Source organism: Ascaphus truei, chromosome 14 (assembly GCF_040206685.1).
Source record: "Ascaphus truei isolate aAscTru1 chromosome 14, aAscTru1.hap1, whole genome shotgun sequence".
Lineage (NCBI taxonomy): Eukaryota > Metazoa > Chordata > Amphibia > Anura > Ascaphidae > Ascaphus > Ascaphus truei.
In genome coordinates, this window is record NC_134496.1 from 2402223 (window position 1) to 2423136 (window position 20914).

General features: G+C 45.6%; 1 protein-coding gene across 1 annotated transcript in view; it reads left to right on the plus strand.

Annotated features, from left to right (window-relative positions):
- KLHL30 (kelch like family member 30) overlaps positions 1-20778 on the plus strand; it is a 56279-nt gene extending 35501 nt beyond the window's left edge. Inside the window, exons 4-8 of the mRNA XM_075569516.1 lie at positions 3758-3844; positions 4282-4437; positions 4849-5037; positions 17358-17503; positions 19196-20778. Coding sequence (XP_075425631.1) covers positions 3758-3844; positions 4282-4437; positions 4849-5037; positions 17358-17503; positions 19196-19453 — 836 coding nt within the window. The 3' untranslated portion in view covers positions 19454-20778. The remainder of the gene's footprint in view (positions 1-3757; positions 3845-4281; positions 4438-4848; positions 5038-17357; positions 17504-19195) is intronic.
- Positions 20779-20914: the final 136 nt, after the last annotated feature.

Genomic DNA, 20914 nt, shown 5'->3' on the forward strand with positions numbered 1-20914 from the left:
CAGGTGTCTGAGGGGCCTCGGGTGGTTCCTACGGGGGTCTGTGGGCCCACGGGTGGACCCTATGGGTCCGCGGTGCCCCCACGTGGGGTCACCGGTTCTTCCCCGCAGGTATCCCCCGTGGACACCTCCAGCCTGCTACCCGTGGAAAGCCCGAGGAGACCTCTGGTGGTCTCCAGAGGTCTCCCGCAGACCAAAAGGAACCAACCCTGTATGTAAAAAAAAATAAACCTGACCTATACATTAAATACATCAATCCCCCCCTCCCCCCCAACACATACAGTACAATAATGTGCAAAATAACTATTATCCAGATATAGATAATAGATTATTTGCCCATTATGAAACACATAAAAAATGCATAAATAAAAACATGAATTCTTAATCTTAAAATCACCACATTGCATGTTACAATTAATCCAGCAACACTTGTAAAAATAAACCAACAAACCAGCAGCTACACAAATGTATATGAAATGTCACACAATTGCATTGAGTGTGTACATGATGCAATTAATCTATGCATCATGTAACACTATGCAAAATATATGTAAAAATAAAATACACTCTGAACAATGTCCCCTAACCACCAATGCCATCATGAAAATCAAATAGAAACTAAGCAACATAAATACATTTACCATCAATCAATTAATCAATTTCCTAAACCAATTACAATCCAATCCAAATCAATTATACAATTCCCTATTCAATTCCTAAAGCCAAACCATTGTCAAAAGAATTCTAATTGAAAGTAACCACCATCATTCCAATCTAACTACCAGAAATAAGCCATTAAAAATAACCTGTAACTAAATACAAATTACATTATTCACACCAATGTATAAATAAAGCTGCTAAATACATTAGACATATATGAAAAGAACATAAACATTAGCAAAACAATGAATTATTATCCCTGTATGTCTATCCATATAGATAGATATACATAACACACAGGGACAATAATAGAGCATAAAAAACAATGCATTTACATCCAAAAATCACATAGAATACACCCATTTAGTGTCTGTGAATGTATGTATATCCATAGGGACATAGATACATTCAGGGGCATTAAATGGGAATGAAAAAATAAAAGACATGAATAAAAATCAAACAAACCTGTAAAAGTAAAAATAATAAACTTTTCTTTTGTTTAATTACCATTAGATGCCCACTCACTGAAATCCAGGCGACCCGGAAGCACTGGAACCAATCCAAAGCTAACCATAAAATAATAAACCCTTACAATACTCAACGTTGGAGGGGACATTGGCCTCCGATGCCCCATACCGGGGCCTGTAACTCGGGAAGAAGGGGGTCTCTGAGGCAGAAATCAATGCGGTTCAGCTCAGGGGACCCCCTGCTTCCGCACACTATTATTAAAATGTCCAAGAATGCAGCTTCATTACCATAGCGAATAGCCGCTACGGTAAGGAATGATTGTTTATTGTTATGTGTGTTTTGACAGTAGTGTAGATGAGCAGGGGGTCTCCAGAGTTGAACCGCATTGGTTTCAGCCTCGGGGACCCCCTGCTTCAGGAGATACGGGCCCCGTTATGGGGTGCCGGTATCCCCTGCAAAATGTAAATATCCCGGTCACGTGACGCGGGTGCTTGAAAGTGCAGGGGATACCGGCACCCCATAACGGGGCCTGTATCTCCTGAAGTAGGGGCCCCCGGACCTGAAACCAATGCGGTTCAGCTCAGAAGACCCCCTGCTCATGTACACTATTATAAAAATGTATTTATTTAGTGTACGATCGCCTGTAACAGCCTTGCATGGAGATACAGAATCACCATGCAAATGTTACAAGCGGCTTTTTTCTATCAGCTAGCGTACGTGAAGGTTAAAAACGCTAGCAGGGGGAAAAAGCAACACGTACGCTGTGGCTGTTTTGAGCACGTACATTAAAATATTGGGCACAAGGCCTTAGTGAATCGCGTCCCCGACCTCACTTTTTAACGGACGTGCTTTTTTCTTTCATCTGGACGCAAAAGCATTGAGTTTAGTGCATAGCCCCCTAAGTCTTTTGGTTATGAGGGGTAGAATGGGACTCTATACTTTTATTCCCACTAGTAATATCCCTCACACACTGCAAACCTGACGTAGCCCTCTTAGCCTTCTGGGCTATTACACATTTATGAAACACAAAATATTTTTCAGAATTTTTCTTCTAAGTCCCAAAGTAAAATGAAAAGATGTTTAGGTTCATTCCCAGAGCTGTAGCTCATTCCCTTAAGAAAAAAACAAACTCAGTTAGAACTAAAAATGCTTAGGTTCATTCTCAGAGCTGTATCTCCTTCCTTTAATGAAAATAGGATTTAGGTTTCATAAAAACTTGCAACTTCATATATGGTTGAAGTAACCCCCAGAACCTCTATACTGGCATATACAGGGGGACCCTTACTAACTTAGAGACCCCTGACTGTACCTGGGATACACACATCCCTATGCCCCCCTTTACCTTTCTAGTCTGTGCTGAAGCAGGGAAACCTGGCGGTGAGTCACGTAACTGTTTTCAAGGGAGGATTTTGACGGGAGTGATGTGTCTATATGTCACCGGGAATCTTACCTGATTCCGGATACATTTTTGGGATGGCCAGCAATTCTGGACCCCGGCTACCTAGACACAATCTGACAACACTTTTACCGCAACTCCCCCCCCCCCCCCCACCCTTGAAATTCATAGCCTGAGAATCTCCACTGGTTAGCACTCCTGGAAAGGTAAAACACAAATAAATTATTTTTGTCATACAAGCATATGCATTTCATGTAGGACAGACAGGTTCAAGAGCTGACACTCTAAAACCCCAAATATGGATAAGAGGTAACCAGCCGGGCATAATACCTTTATTAATGGGCTGGTTACCCCCTCACCGTCACAGGCCCTTTTTCACGTAGTGCAACAAGAGTGGTTCTATCTTTTTCTGCTATATACTGTAAGAAATTCATGTTCTTCACTGTGAGTTCCTATATTTGCTTATTCTGGGTTTCTGTTTCTAAATCTGAAACTTGTCACTATTGTTATCATTATATCTACTATCTACTCATTGAGGTCAATGTATCAATGCACCCAACGACCCTTATTAGGTGTAGGCAGTGGTAGACATTTAGATGTACGGGGCACAGAAAGGAATGTTCTATCCAACCCTCAACAGCAAATATAATACTTTGGGCACATTAAAAATGCCTTTATGTACAGATGTAGTGTGTGACATTGTTCCACAAGCTAACGCAACATATCTCGTTAAAACGTAGACTATGCCAGAGTTTCCAAACTATTCAATGGCAGTGTTGGTGCACAAAATCACAACACGTCCCACCTTGTACCACCAGAGGGGGAAATGAAGCCAGCTACATCTGTACCCATAAATGTTTCAAAAGCTTTGTAAACTATCTAGTTCATCCATTCAGTGGTATCACAATGTTTTATTGTTCTTTGTGTTTACATTCCTCCTGTCCTCCTTTTCCCTGGGTGTTATGGAATATATACTTCTCTAGGATCAGTATGGTTAGTAAATATAGCCTTTTACGTCCAATTCTCTTAAATGGGGCTGTAAGGTGTCTCCCAGCCCAGAAGGTGTTTTATGGAGTAGCACTGTTTAGTAAATGTGGGCCTAAATGTTGAGTACTGTTGTTGAGAGCTTACCTTTAACCAAGAAGGGGTTCGGGTAACGCTGCAAAGAATAGGAGGTAGTGTATGTGCTATATACGTATATTTGCCTGTTGTGATGGACTCTTCCCTCTGTGGCAGAAATGTGGATGGCTCTCCCTGATTTCCCAGATTATAATAAGTGGGGATTCTCCATCACTTCGCTCAACAATGATGTGTATGTCACAGGTGAGTATGAAGTAGTACTCAGGTCGGTCTCTAGGATATAATCGAGTGATATCCCTCTAAATAAACGAGTGAGGTTTAGCAGGAAAAAGGGCAATGTAACTATGTTCTGCAAGTCTCTAGCAAAGATGGGGAATTAGCAAGGAACATTTAGCAAACCTCTCTATAAAAAAAGAACGAGCTTCTTTAAGTGGGAGGATTATAGAGTGATACTAATGTGGGGAGAGTTAGTGGGGCGAGCTGTTCTTCTCGTGATCGCACATGTTAATCGAGTGGATCTCTGTATCTTCAACGCTTGGAAATAGATGATTCCAGCAGTGAAAGCGTTCCTTCCTGCAGCATGCTTTGTATACTGTAGATTAGTAAATGCTATTTATGAGAGGTTCACACGTAGATGATCATCGGGTGAGGGTTTAATGGGCTCTGTACCTCCTCCACAGGTGGTTCCCGGGGGTCTCGGGATGATTCCTGGTCAACACGGCAGTGCTGGCGCTTCGTGCTGAACGAGGGGATCTGGAGACCAATCTCTCCTATGATGAACCCACGAACCAACCATGGCAGTGCCTCTCTGAATGGAGAAATATATGTCCTTGGAGGTCAGATATTGTAGTGCATCTCTAGTTCACTTCTTCAGGAGGGACTGAACAGCTCAGCTGGCACCTCCCAACCAATTTGATTATCCAGGGATAAAGATTTTAATTGGTATGAGGGTTTTACCCACAAGGTGCACACAGCTTCTCGCCTTCTCACTGTTCCTCTCGTAATTGCACTCATTAATCGAGTGGAGCTTTGGATCTTCAATGCAGGGTGATAGAGGATCCCAGCACTGAGAGGGTTTCAGTGCATCACTCGGTCAGGCCTTCAGTATCCCTCTGTAGATTCCAGCCAATAGTATGGTTCTAGCCCCTAGGGCTGGTACCCCTAGGACTGCACATTTCTAGTTACATATGAAAGATTATTGAGGTGAGGAGTCAAGTAATAACCTTTGATCCTTCCTTCCTTCCTAGGAACCTTGCAGGAGGTGGTAGAGGTAGAGTGTTATGACCCTTACAGTGCAACGTGGTCACGAGTTAGCCCTGCTCACAAGTATGTAAGCAACTTCAGTGCCGTGGGGTGCTCCGGAAAACTGTATCTGGTTGGTTCCTGTGCCATGAAGTACAACGCGCTGACCCTACAGTGCTACAACCCAGCTACAGGTACCAGCAGGGGCTTCACACCAACCCTTCAGATAATCGGAACCTTATTGCTAAATTATCCTTCCCACTGACACCATCTAAAAAGAAACCCTTTCTACAAAACTGCTCTCTTTTATCAAACTCCTACATTAACTTGAATGGGTCATACGGTGTCTTCCGAGGTCAGATGGATGTGCACACCATGCTATATAAAGGTCTCTGTATCATACCGATGGGCATGTTTGTTTGGTTTGAAATCTGAATTTCACAACGTTAAAAGTTTGTTCGGATATTCGAGTCAGAAAACTAATTTTCCAATTCAAATACAAAAATGCCAGAACTCGAGGAGCCTCAGATTATTTATATATATATATAAAACATAGTTGCATAGTAGATGAGGTTGAAAAAAAGACATACATCCAACAAGTTCAACCTATGCTAAATTTAGATGTCAGATACTTTATCGTATATTTGTACTTACAGTACTGTATATTAATCCAGAGGAAGGAATACAAAAAATCCCAGTAACACATCATCTAATGATATCTCATAAGGGGAAAAATTAATTCCTTCCTGGCTCCAAATATTGGCAGATTACTCCCTGAATCAACATCCTTCCCATGTATACTTATTTGGTACAGTATACCTTGTATACTTTTCCTTTCTAAAAACATATCCAACCTTTTTTTGAAGATATCCATTGTATCTGCCATCACAGTCTCCATGGGTAATGATTCCACATTTTAACTGCCCTTACTGTAATGAACCCTTTCCTTTGTTGCTGGTGAAATCTCCTTTCTTCCAACCTTAAGGGATGACCCTGTGTCGTTTGTACTGCCCCTGTGATGAATAGTTATTTGCAAAGTTTCTTGTATCATCCCTGAATATATTTGTATATAGTTATCATAACCCCTCTTTTCTAATGTAAACACATCTAAATTAGCTAGCCTCTCCTCATAAGTTAGATTGTCCATCCCCTTTATTAATTTGGTGGCTCTTCTCTGCTCATTCTCAATTTTCATAATGTCTTTTCTAAGGAGTGGTGCCCAAAATTGTACTCCATATTCAATGTGCGGTCTTACTAATGCTTTATAAAGGGGCATAATTATGTTTACTTCCTTTCCATCCATTGCCCGTTTAATGCAAGATAAGATCTTGTTTGCCTTTCCAGCTACTGCATGACATTGGGCACTATTGCTAAGCCTGCTGTCTACAAGCACTCCTAAATCCATCTCCATCAAGGATTCCCCTAATTTACCCCCATTTAATTTGTAAATTGCCTGTTTATTCTTGCTTCCCAAATGCATAACCTTACCTTACATATATTATTTATCTGTATTAAACCTCATCTGCCATTTACCGGCCCATATTTCCAGTATCTCCAAGTCCTCCTGGAGAGAAATTACATCCTGCTCTGATTGTACTACATTGCACAATTTAGTGTCATCAGCAAAGATGGAGACTTTGCTCTTGATACCAACCTCAAGGTCATTAATAAACAAGTTAAAAAGCAGGGGTCCCAGTACCGATCCCTGAGGTACTCCACTCACGACTTTAGCCCAACCTGAAAAAGTTCAATTTATGACAACCCTCTGTCCTTCAACCAGTTTTCAATCCAGGTGCATATATTTTTACTGAGTCCAATTTTCTTTATTTTGTACACCAACCTCTTGTGGAACCGTATCAAAAGCCTTTGCAAAATCTACGTAGACCACATCAACTGCCTTACCTTTTTCCTTATCTCTAATAATCTGCCTGCCCATCTCTCACTGAAAGGGTCCTATATTTTCTTTTCTAATCTTCTTGTTATTAAGGTACTTAAAGAACTCTTTCTTTATCTGACTTTCTATTGCAATCCTATTTTCATTATCCATTTTTGCTCATTTGATTGCAATTTTTGTTACATTCCTTATAATTCTGATACGATGTCACCGTCCCTTCTGACTTTAAGAATCTAAACGCCTTCCTCTTCTTGTCCATTTCCTCCCCTACCTGCTTATTTAGCCACACAGATTTAGTCATTTCTTTTATACTTATTACCCAAGGGTATACACTTATAAGTGTGGTTTTCTAACAATGTTTTAAAGACTGCCCATTTATCTTCTACATTTTTCCTACATAAACATCATCCCAATGTATTACTACTAGATTTGACCTCAGTTTATTAAAATCTGCCTTTCTAAAGTTTAATGTCTTTGTTGAACCAAAGTAATCTGTTTTTTTGTGATAATTTATTTCAAATGAGACCATGTTATAATCACTGTTACCCAAATTCATACTTGAATATTTGTTATTACTTCTACATTGTTTGATATTACCAAATCCAGTATTGCCCCTCTCCTGGTTGGTTCCTCAATAATTTGGGTAATATAATTGTCTTTAAGCACCCCCAAAAACCTGTTTCCTTTTGTTGTAACGCTAATCTCATTGCCCCAGTCTATGTCTGGATAATTAAAATCCCCCATTATGCAAACATGACCCAGTTTTGATGCCTTCTCCATTTGAAAAAGTATTTTAGCTTCCTCAATCTCACAGATATTTGGTGGTTTATAGCATATTCCCACAAACATTTTCTTTATACTTTTACCTCCACTGCTAATTTCTATCCACAAAGTCTCTACATTTTCACCATTCCCTTCATAAACATCTTCCCTTATAATAGGTTTTAGATCCAGTTTAACATATAAACATACTCCACCTCCTCTTCTATTTGCTCGATCCTTCCAAAAAAGAGAATAACCCTCTAAACTAACTGCCCAGTCATGAGTTTCATCCCACCATGTTTCAGTAATGCCTATGATATCATACTGCTCCCTTGCAGCTATTAATTCAAGTTCCCCCATTTTATCTGTCAGGCTTCTTGCATTAGCAAGCATGCATTTCTGTTTTTTTTCAGCCTGTACTATTATCTTGTCTGCTCCTTCCTTTCTGCTCCCACTTTGTTTAGTCTTTAGAAGTTTTCTAGTATTATCTGTATTTACTATGGGAATCTCACTGCTTGTCAAACTTGCACTTGCCCACATTCTACCTCCATACCACCTTGTATCCTCCTCTATTCCATTTAGTTCATTATCTGTTTCATTCCCCTCCCCCCTCCATCCTAGTTTAAAATCTCCTCCAACCTTTTTAGCATTCTCCCCCCTAGCACAGAAGATCCCTCTTCATTGAGGTGCAATCCGTCCCTAGAATATCGATGGCACCTCTCAGAAAAGTCCCAGTGCTCTAAAAACCCAAACCCCTCCTTCCTGCACCACTTTCTTAGCCATGCATTAACCTCCCTGATCTCTGACTGTTTCCCTGCGGTAGCGCATGGCACTGGTAGTATTTCAGAAAATACTACCTTGGAGGTCCTTGCCTTAAGCTTTTGGCCTAGATCCCTGAAATAATTTTTTAGGACCCTCCATCTTTCTCTAACTTTGTCATTGGTGCCAACATGTACCAAGACCGCCGGGTCAATCCCAGCCCCCCCCAACAATCTGTCTACCCGATCCGCAATGTGCCGAACCCGAGCACCCGGGAGACAACAAACTGTTCGGTTCATGCGGTCACGGCAACAGATTGCCCTATCTACCTTCCTAATAATGGAGTCCCCTACCACCACAGTCTTTCTTTGTATCTGAGCATCCTGAGTCCCCACTGTGCTGGAGGAACTATTCCCCTGGCTGCTAGAGGAATTAGTCTCCCCCAGCCTTGCCATTTCTGCCCCGACAGTCCCAATATCTTCACTCAACATGGCAAATCTATTGGGATGTGTCAGCTCAGAAACGACCTGCCTCTCCCTATTGCCCCTGCTTCCCCTTCTAACTGTCACCCATCTACCTACCTGCTCCTCACTAACAGCAACCAAGCTACCTACCTGCTCCTCACTAAAAGCGCCACCATCTGCACCACTAGTCAAAGCAAGGGCCTGCTCAGTGAGCTCTAATTCCCTTTCAAGATTGCCAATGTCCCTCAATATTGCAAATGTTGTTTCTCTGTTTGTCACAGTTGAATATAAAATGACATACTGCACCGACACACTTTATTCGAGCAAATACCCAGTATGTACCTGGCAGATTCCTGGAATGCGCCGCTCCTCACCTCTGACAAGCCCCGTTGCGTTTGCCTTCCCAGCCTGGGTTCATGCCTGGCTGACGGGCGGCTGATCTGTTAAATGATAATGATTAGGATTTAATAGGCTGCAATGCTTCAAGTGTCTACCAGATGGCATAAATTCATGAATTGTAATGCAGTATATATATATATATACTGTGCAGTATTGCAGCCAGTGGGAATAAAATGCTTCAATCCCTGCTTGGAAAATAACCCAATGCACTCGGGCAGAAAACAGTCACAAACCTCAATACACCCGGGTATACCCGAATTCGTGGGACTAGCCGAGCTCGAATAAAGTGTGTCGCCAGTGTATATAGTAGAAACTTTATATTGTTCAATTGTACAATACATGTACTAAGAATGTAATAACAAATTCGCTACGATTTGAAAATCATTATTAATTAAAGACATTATTTAATATTCAAGAACAGATAGATTATACAGTATATGAACATTTCCTACTCACTATTTGAACAATGTCACCTCTGTGTTACATCAAAGATTCTCTTTAAGATGATGTTGCACTTCATATAATGTTGATGTAAAACATGCAAATATGTCCGAGCTTTATCTAGAAAAACCATTTCCACTTACATAAAATAAAGATGAGTTTTGTTACATCCAACTGATGTGGGGAAACCATGGTTGTGTGTGCTTCAGCGCATGCACCCCCAAAAAACATTTTGTGGGCGCATGTGCATGATTGCGTGTAAACTGGAGGACAACTGCACATCCACACATGTCGTTGATTTAAATGAAAGTCACTACATGCCCACGCACACAAACACGGACACACTACAATTATGGAGTGTGGATAATCCATTGTAGGACAAGTATGAATGTTTGCTGCGTGTGATTTGTCGACGAATACCTTTCACGGTGTATGTGCGTGTTCAGCACTAGTTTTGAAAATGTGAGTTGCTTATCCTTTCTGATCATCTCAAAGAATGTTATTGATTACATTCAAGTCACCTACTTGTGAGATCTTGAATGTTATGGCCCCAAAATATGTATAAGATGTGCATAACACCATGAATGTTCATTTGTAATACTATACTGTCACATTAACATAATCATATTATTTTATACATATCAGAGTATAGTTCTATTTACACCACAGTTGTAAGCTGAGTTCACATCTAAACACACAACTATTATAGTGTTGACACAAAGATCACATCCATTACACGTAGCACTAAACATTTAAGGTTTTTTCAGTCTGCACTATTATCTTGAAACAAAGATAAACTGGGGTGCTCCTTATAAAATGATAATGATGGTTAAAATGATCCCTAAATTGCTAGGAAATACTCAAATAGACATCCAACAGAAATAAAAAGGAATACAATAAACTCCAAAATACTGGCCTCAATTCTTCACTGCTGCTCAGCCAAAAGAGGATCTCCCAGGATCCTCACACAGTATAGGAACACAATATGGTGAGCTCAAAAATGAAGAAAAGGGAAAACGCAATTACCGTATTTCCTCGATTCTAAGACGCCATCGATTGTAAGACGCACCATCGATTTGGCCCTTACAATCGAGGAAAATTACCTTTTCACTTACCATGTTCCAGGAAAGGTCCTATGTCAGTGGAGGATGAAGCGGCGGTGGCGGCAGCAGTAGAGGTCCCACGTCTGCAGATTGTTGAAGATGGACAGTGGGCAGGTGTGCGGCAGGAGAACAGGGCCCAAGTCTGCAGGTGAATGAAAATAAGAAGACAGCGGGCGTGAGGTGGCGGCAGGAGATCATAACAGCAGGAGAGCAGAGCAGGAGCAGAGTGGCATAGGGTAGCAGCTGGGAAGGAGCACACTGTAACATCAGAAGTTGACCGGTGTCTGACTTCCGGTTACAGTGCGCTCATCCCCAGATGTTCCCCCATGAAGCTCTGCTCCTGCTCAGTTCTCCTGCTATTATGATCTCCTGCCACCACCTCCACCGCACTTCCGCTGTCTTCTTATCTTCATTCACCTGCAGAATTGGTACATGTCCTGCCGCCGCCGCTGAACTCCCGCCCGCTGTCTATCTTCAACCATATGCCTACGTGGGACCTCTCCTGCTGCCGCCCGCTTCATCCTCCGCTGACATGGGACCTCTCCTGAAACATGGTAAGTGAAAAGAGGGGGGTTAGTACTGGGGACTTTTTATTTTGTATTTTTTTAATACATCGATTCGAAGACGCACCCCAATTTCAGACATGGGAAAATCGGAAAAAAGGTGCGTCTTAGAATCGAGGAAATAGGGTAGTATATTCATATAATGTTTCATAAAGCAAAATTATGTAATAAGCATAGGGGTGGAGGGGATGGTAGGTATATAATTAATGAACCACTCACACGGCCATGTGTGAGTGTCTGCCCATCACACAATCCACAGCCTCGTCTGGATGGTCACTCAAAAGGTCACTGCTGGTGGAGGTGATCTCACAGGAAAAGATGGAAGAAAAAGGCACTGTCGGTGTATGTCACTGATAAGTGACAGTGGTGGAAAGTAATAGCTATATATAAATTCCACTCACATGGCCATATGTGAGTGGGAGGCACTCAGAGAAAGTCCAAGCCTCACTGCTAGATGGTAGGATCAAATCCTCTGATGTCACTCGTAAACATAATATGCCGTGAGGGTATAAAACGAAGTGAATTTATTCAAAAACATGCAACAATAAAAATGTACAAAATGCACGGTACATGAGTACACATAAAAGATGCTGCTGCACAGATGAACTCACAGCAGCTGTCCTTTGCAGTTCGTTCGGCGTGTGTCCTAACTTCCGCGTCCAGAGGGTCTGGCAATGAATGGCTACTCAGGTCTGCCTACGGGGGCTCACTGTGTCCAAAAGTCTTCCTCAGAACAACGCGTTTCGCTCGGTTAGCTTCGTCAGGTTTTGGAGGAGGGATCTGTGTTTCTTCTCAACACCATCACCTGCTGCTGCTTCTCTCACCTCAGCACTACCACCAGCTGCTGCTTCCCTCACTATACTATAGTGCTGAGGTGAGGGAAGCAGCAGCAGCTGATGGTGTTGAGAAGAAACACAGATCCCTCCTCCAAAACCTGACGAAGCTAACCGAGCGAAACGCGTTGTTCTGAGGAGGACTTTTGGACACAGTGAGCCCCCATAGGTAGACCTGAGTAGCCATTCGTTGCCAGACCCTCTGGACGTGGAAGTCAGGACACACGCTGAACGAACTGCAAAGGACAACTGCTGTGAGTTTGTCACGGTAGCTTATGACAAGATATAATGAACACCAAATATCTGGGTTGAACTGAACGAGGCTTAGATATAATCAAATATAATTTATTCCTTAAATAAGGTGAATACAGCAATATAGTACAATTAACAGACAAGAAGGTAACACTTACTTAGGGTTGGGGAATGGAGAAGTATCCGCTAGCAATTCTCCAGCAGTCCAGTGACATTCAAGATGGTATCAGAAGCACAACTCCAGCAATCCAGTGACATTCAAGATGGTATCAGAAGCACAACTCCAGCACAACTAAAAACTGTAGGGTTGACACAGTTTATATACCTGTGCAACCATATTCCTAACATTGAATACAGCCTATTGGTGAACAATTATCTGTATCCACTCCCTAATGTGGAGACTAACAGACTAACAGACTAACCCATGCCCTCAGGTAACAGAGTTTGTTGATTATTAATACTTAATCCCTAGACTTTGGGTAAACAATCAAAGCAGTTACTTTTTGATCACCGTGCTTAGGCTACTCAGCCGTCTGCCCTTCATGACCTATTAGCCTAGCAAATGGCGTCTGCATTTTCAGAACAGATCCAAAATAAAATACATATACACTTTAATATCTACACATATTAATAAGTTCCATTCTGGTGGGCTCAGTGGGTCGACCTTTGCCAGTTTTTAATGCCTACAGTGACTCCACATATTGGCCAAATATGAACTCTCTGCGACCTCCAGAACTGGAGATACAGAAACGCACTTTAAAACATTAAAATACAGGCTTATAATGAAACATGGGAACAGGGGAACATACATTTTCAAGGTACAACAAGGTGCAAACCTCATCCCTGGACCACAGTCCAGTTAACCCCTTGTCTCTCTGGTGAGGTCAGGGGATGGCCATATGGGGTGCAACCCCTTTAATACCGGGCCACCCCCTTTCTCCCTCTACAGAGTTCATCTGTGCAGCAGCATCTTTTATGTGTACTCATGTACCGTGCATTTTGTACATTTTTATTGTTGCATGTTTTTGAATAAATTCACTTCGTTTTATACCCTCACGGCATATTATGTTTACGAGTGACATCAGAGGATTTGATCCTACCATCTAGCAGAGAGGCTTGGACTTTCTCTGAGTGCCTCCCACTCACATATGGCCATGTGAGTGGAATTTATATATAGCTATTACTTTCCACCACTGTCACTTATCAGCATGGGCGTCCGCAGAAATGTTTTCGGGGGGGGGGGGGGGGCATAATTTTAACTAGACAGAGAGAGTGGGTGTGGGGGGTGTGTGGGTGACGGGGTGGGTGACTGATACTTGGGTGGGTGACTGACTGACTCGTGTGTGACTGACACTTGGGTGACTGACTGACACTTGGATGGGTGACTGACTGACTGTGGGTTGGTGTCTGTATTCATTCACAGACAGACAGACACAAACACACACACACCCTCCCTCTCAGACTCTCCCTCTCAGACTCTCTCAGACTCTCTCAGACTCTCCCTCTCAGACTCTCTCAGACTCTCCCTCTCAGACTCTCCCTCTCAGACCCCCCCCCCCCTCAGACACTCTCTCCCCCTCAGACTTTCTCAGACTCTTCCCCTCAGACTCTCCCTCTCAGACTCTCTCAGATTCTCTCTCTCAGACTCTCCCTCTCAGACTCTCTCAGATTCTCTCTCTCAGACTCTCCCTCTCAGACTCTCTCAGACTCTCCCTCTCAGACTCTCCCTCTCAGACTCTCCCTCTCAGACCAGACTCTCTCAGACTCTCCCTCTCAGACTCTCTCCCTCTCAGACTCTCTCAGACTCCCCCCCCTCAGACTCTCCCTCTCAGACTCTCCCTCTCAGACTCTCCCTCTCAGACTCTCCCTCTCAGACCAGACTCTCTCAGACTCTCCCTCTCAGACTCTCTCAGGCTCTCCCTCTCAGACTCTCTCAGACTCCCCCCCCTCAGACACTCTCTCCCCCTCAGACTCCCTCCCCCTCAGACTCTCTCAGACTCTCTCCCCTTCAGACTCTCTCCCCCTCAGACTCTCTCAGACTTTCTCCCCCTCAGACTCTCTCCCCCTCAGACTCTCTCAGACTCCCCCCCTCAGACTCCCTCCCCTTCAGAATCCCTCTCTCACTCTCAGACTCTCTCTCTCACTCTCAGACTCTCTCTCTCACTCTCAGACACACACACACACACACACACACACACACACACACACACACACACACACACACACACACACACACACACACACACACACACACACACATACACACACACACACACACACACACCTTGTCTGGTGCCACTCTAATGCAGATAGTCCCAAGGTGTAGCCCCATCTTTTTCTTACCCCCTCTCTTTTTCATTCACTCTCCCCCCTCACCCCTCTCTTCCTCATTTCCTCTATTACACCCCCTGTCTCCTCACTCTCCCCCCTCCATCAATTATCCCCCTCTGACTCAAACCCACTCCCTGAATCCGCCCTCCTCACATTCATTCCCTCCCCCCCTGATCACACACACACACACACACACACACACACACACACACACACACACACACACACACACACACACACACACACACACACACACACACACACACACACACACACACACACACACACTCTCACACACACACACACACACACACACACACTCAGACACACACACTCAGACACACACACACTCAGACACAAACTCAGACACTCGCAACAAGGGGGAATCGGAGCAGGGGGGGAAACAGAACGGGGGGGCCGGAGCAGGGGGGAATCAGAACGGGGGGGGACGGGGACCGGAGCAGGGGGGAATCGGAACGGGGGGGGGACCTGAGCAGGGGGAAATCGGAATGGGAAGGGGGGACCGGAGCAGGGGGGGAATCGGAACGGGAAGGGGGGGGAATCGGGGGGGACCAGAGCAGGGGGAAGATTTTGGAATGGGGGGATCGGAGCAGGGGGGGGAATCAGAGCAGGAGGACAAGGGGGAAGCGAGAGTGGCATGTAGCAGTAGTCACCTGACTTGCTCCATGCAGGAAAGGGCGGGCCTCGATATGCAAGCTCAGATAGAGCTTGCGAGGGCCCAAAAAAAAAATCCTGGCAGCGTGCCAACACGCGCCAGCCAATCAGGAGACAAGGGAGGTTTTTTTTTTTTTTGCAGAGATGCGCGCGCTTCCTTGCACATCGTGAGCGTGCTAAATCCTGTCACGCCAGTTCCCTCTGTCCCCCGCTGTTGGCGGCCCTGGATCCAGGGGGGGGGCAAGCGCCCCCCCCTTGCCCCCTCCTGCGGACGCCCATGCTTATCAGTGACATACACTGACAGTGCCTTTTTCTTCCATCTTTTCCCGTGAGATCACCTCCACCAGCAGTGACCTTGTGAGTGACCATCCAGACGGGGCTGTGAATTATGTGATGGGCAGACTCTCACACATGGCCGTGTGAGTGGTTTATGAATTATATACCTACCTTCCCCTCCACTCCCATGTTTTCTATATATTGTGTTGATATATGCCACACTATATGAGTGTACTAATTGCGTTTTCCCTTTCTTTCGTTTTTGCGCTCACCATATTGTGTTCCTGTACCATTATCTTATCTGCTCCTTCCTTTCCGCGCCAATTGGATTTAGTCTTTAGAAGTTTGCTAGTATTATCTGTATTTAATATGGGTGTCTCCCTGCTTGCCAAACACGGACCTGCCCCCATTCTACCTCTATGACCCCTTGCTATTTTCCCATCCCTATCTATTCTGTCATGTCCTTTACTTCTTGTTGTCTCTGTGTCAATGACTGAGCCACTGATTGAGCCATCTGTACTGAAGCAGGGATATCCTTAAAACTTGACCTGTTGGTAGCCTTTGAAGACTGGAGTTGGCCACCCCTTGTCTAGGATATTCTGCTGCTTCCGCTGCCACTGGTACATTTAGCCATCGTCCGTTTCGCTGCCAAGGTATCCCCCTAACCTTAACCCTTACTCTAAAACCCCTAACAAGTTTAACCATACCACATCACTCTAAAGCCCCTAATGCTAATCACTTAGCTTGGGGGCGAAACGGCACACGGCTGGCTGTCCCTGGCAGCTGAATGGCTGCGGCGAAAGGTCACCTTCTGTTATAAAGTCTCTTGGGTAATGCAATATCAATTTCCAGCTGTTAGCAGGTTTTATTACTGCTATTTACGCATGCTGCCTTGTTGTTACCACAATGTTTCTCACGACCGCTACTGGAAACAATGAGAACGCTTGCATTATCTCCTCGGTGCATGCGTTATTTCTTGCGTTATCTCCTCAATGCATGCGTTATTTCTTGCGTTATCTCCTCAATGCATGCGTTATTTCTTGCGTTATCTCCTCAATGCATGCGTTATTTCTGGCATTATCGCCTCAATGCATGCGTTATTTCTTGCGTTATCTCCTCGATGCATGCGTTATTTCTTGCGTTACCTCCTCAATGCATGCGTTATTTCTTGCGTTATCTCCTCGATGCATGCATTATTTCTTGCGTTATCACCTCGATGCATGCATTATTTCTTGCGTTATCTCCTCGATGCATGGGTTATTTCTTGCGTTATCTCCTCGATGCATGCGTTATTTCTTGCGTTACCTCCTCAATGCATGCGTTATTTCTTGCGTTATCTCCTCAATGCATGCGTTATTTCTTGCGTTATCTCCTCAATGCATGCGTTATTTCTTGCGTTATCTCCTCAATGCATGCGTTATTTCTTGCGTTATCTCCTCGATGCATGCGTTATTTCTTGCGTTATCTCCTCGATGCATGCGTTATTTCTTGCGTTACCTCCTCAATGCATGCGTTATTTCTTGCGTTATCTCCGCGATGCATGCGTTATTTCTTGCGTTACCTCCTCGATGCATGCGTTATTTCTTGGGTTATCTCCTCGATGCATGCGTTATTTCTTGCGTTATCTCCTCGATGCATGCGTTATTTCTTGCGTTATCTCAGCTTAATGATGCGTGCTACATATGCAGTAAGGGAATATGGCGCCAGGAGTCACCCTTTTATAAATATGTAACCAGAGGCCTCGTGTCATTGTATCATGCAGACGGCTGGAGTGTCATCGCGTCCCCGTTCATCCCAAAGTACTTGTCGTCTCCTTGCTGCGCTGCGGTGGGGGGTGCGGTGTACCTCATCGCTGACAACACTAAGAAGGTGTATATGTACCTACCCGAAGCCAACCTGTGGAAGAAGGTGAGGCAGGGGTTAAGGGGGGGGGAGGCTTCCGGTGGCCTCCAGCAGTGATGGGGTTAATGGAGTGATGTTCTGCAGGGATCTGTAGCAGATATTGGGCTAATGGAGCAATATTCTGCAGATCCTCAGTTCTGTGTGTTGCAGGAAACGGGTTTATAAGAAATCGCGTTACTAATAGTCTGGCTATTACACCAGTCCTACCTGCAATCCCTCCATGAAATGCTCAGCAGTTTTTTATTTATTTTTGGCCTTTTTTTTTTACATATTTCACCATCTTCTCCCATTGGAAAGGATGTGCAGCAGCTTCCCTGTGCTGGAGCAGCTTCCCTGTGCTGGAGCAGCTTCCCTGTGCTGGAGCAGCTTCCCTGTGCTGGAGCAGCTACCCTGTGCTGGAGCAGCTACCCTGTGCTGGAGCAGCTTCCCTGTGCTGCAGCAGCTTCCCTGTGCTGGAGCAGCTACCCTGTGCTGGAGCAGCTTCCCTGTGCTGGAGCAGCTTCCCTGTGCTGGAGCAGCTACCCTGTGCTGGAGCAGCTTCCCTGTGCTGGAGCAGCTACCCTGTGCTGGAGCAGCTTCCCTGTGCTGGAGCAGCTACCCTGTGCTGGAGCAGCTTCCCTGTGCTGCAGCAGCTTCCCTGTGCTGGAGCAGCTTCCCTGTGCTGGAGCAGCTACCCTGTGCTGGAGCAGCTACCCTGTGCTGGAGCAGCTTCCCTGTGCTGGAGCAGCTACCCTGTGCTGGAGCAGCTACCCTGTGCTGGAGCAGCTTCCCTGTGCTGGAGCAGCTACCCTTTGCTGGAGCAGCTACCCTGTGCTCTGCTGTGCTGGAGCAGCTTCCCTGTGCTGGAGCAGCTTCCCTGTGCTGGAGCAGCTTCCCTGTGCTGCAGCAGCTTCCCTGTGCTGGAGCAGCTACCCTGTGCTGGAGCAGCTACCCTGTGCTGGAGCAGCTTCCCTGTGCTGGAGCAGCTTCCCTGTGCTGGAGCAGCTACCCTGTGCTGGAGCAGCTTCCCTGTGCTGCAGCAGCTTCCCTGTGCTGGAGCAGCTTCCCTGTGCTGGAGCAGCTACCCTGTGCTCTGCTGTGCTGGAGCAGCTTCCCTGTGCTGGAGCAGCTACCCTGTGCTGGAGCAGCTACCCTGTGCTGGAGCAGCTTCCCTGTGCTGCAGCAGCTACCCTGTGCTGGAGCAGCTTCCCTGTGCTGGAGCAGCTTCCCTGTGCTGGAGCAGCTTCCCTGTGCTGGAGCAGCTACCCTGTGCTGGAGCAGCTACCCTGTGCTGGAGCAGCTTCCCTGTGCTGGAGCAGCTTCCCTGTGCTGGAGCAGCTACCCTGTGCTGGAGCAGCTTCCCTGTGCTGGAGCAGCTACCCTGTGCTGGAGCAGCTACCCTGTGCTGCAGCAGCTTCCCTGTGCTGCAGCAGCTTCCCTGTGCTGGAGCAGCTTCCCTGTGCTGGAGCAGCTTCTCTGTGCGGGAGCAGCTTCCCTGTGCTGGAGCAGCTTCCCTGTGCTGGAGCAGCTTCCCTGTGCTGGAGCAGCTTCCCTGTGCTGCAGCAGCTTCCCTGTGCTGGAGCAGCTTCCCTGTGCTGGAGTAAATGTTTGTCCTGTTTTTTTTTAAATAAAATTGGACCAAACCCTTCCCCAGCACTGGGAGGAGGCTTCACAGGCCAGAATCCCATCTCTCTCTTCCCCTCCCTCCTGCTTCTCCAGGTGCAGCTGCTCCATACCCTTCATGAGAACGGAGGAATGGCCTCCCTGGGGCCTCGCCTCTATGTGACGGGGGGACACTGGCACGGCATGGCACGGGAGTACAGCGTGGTGATGGAGTCTTACGAATGCAGCACAGATGTCTGGACCCGCGAGGGGGCCCTCCCCAGCCGCTGGATGTACCACTGCACCTCCACTATCTTCATGGACACCTCCCGATGGACAGACATATTCCAGGGCCAGACACAGGCAGAGCTTTGACCTTCGGCTTCCTGCCGCAGGATCCTGGGACAGAGCCTGAGTGGGAATGCAGGATAGAAACGTTTCCACGTTTCCCTGGGGCCTCTAAGGGATAAAATCTAGGCGATGGCCTTTGACACACATACCTGCTGCGCTCAAGAATCTTTTGCCTCCACCGCCACCACCACCGCTCTGTGTCAGGCGCTCCACCGTTAGCCGCCGCCACCACCGCTCTGTGTCAGGCGCTCCACCGTTAGCCGCCGCCGCCACCACTCTGTGTCAGGCGCTCCACCGTTAGAGCTGTGGTGATGGCGGCTGTGTCAGGCGCTCCACCGTTAGCCGCCACCACCACCGCTCTGTCTCAGGCACGCCACCGTTTAGCCGCCAAGGTCATGTACAGTATACCGTAATCCCTCGGCCTAAAACCCCTAACCTTAACCCCTAATGCTGACTCTAATCTTTAACATCAAACTCCTAACCGTACTCTTAACCCTAAAAATCTCAACTTTAATCCATTTCCCTTACGTTACCCTAAAAAGCTTAACCATAAACTATTACCCTAACCTTACCCATAAAAGTTTAACCATAATCCATTCCCCTAACCCTACCCATTATCTGAAAAAAATGAATGATTACCCCCTTACCCTAAAACCCCTAAAGTAAACCTCGAATGCTAAAGCTAATCACTTACCGTAGGAGGCGAAACGTGCGGCGGCGGCTGTCCTTGGTGGCTGAACGGCTGCAGCGCAGTGACGGGGAAAGGTCCCATTCTGTTCCTGCAGCCCCTGCCTTACTATTCTTTCACGAGTTATATCACAGACAGGGCTCTGCAATCTTGTGATAAAGGATTAGCTGTGATTTTTCAAGCCCCTGTCCGTGCTCGTCGCCAGTTTCTTTTTTTACTCATTTTAGGATATTTCTTCCTGCTCTTTCCATGGCAGTTTTTATTTTTTTTTAGATATGATGCTCTACTCAGTTGATATAAGCGGTTCCCATATTATGTGTCCGGGAGGTTAAAATGAAGCTCTCCCCAGAGCCCAGTGCGTGTAAAGGTTACCGTGGTAACCTCAGAAGCTAGAGATGATTTTTTTTTTAAACAATAGAGGTAAACTCACACATGCTTCTGGGGTTGGTGGCTTTAAAAGCCAAGATTATGAATGTCGAACCGTGTCACGTACTATACACCTACATTTGATTACTCTGTTTTTCTAAGATTTTATTATATTTAAGGTTAAGCTATAATGTAATATTGACATGTTTATTTTTTATTGAATTTCTTTGTGTTTTTTTTTTACCCTGTACGGCACTGAATACTTTACATCAGGGGCGGCCAATGCCAGTCCTCAAGGGCCACCATCAGGCCAGGTATTGGGAATATCCCTGCTTCAGCACCGGTGGCTCAATCAGTGGCTCAGTTATAATGACTGAGCTACCTGTGCTGAAGCAGGGATATTCCCAATACCTGGCCTGTTGGTGGCCCTT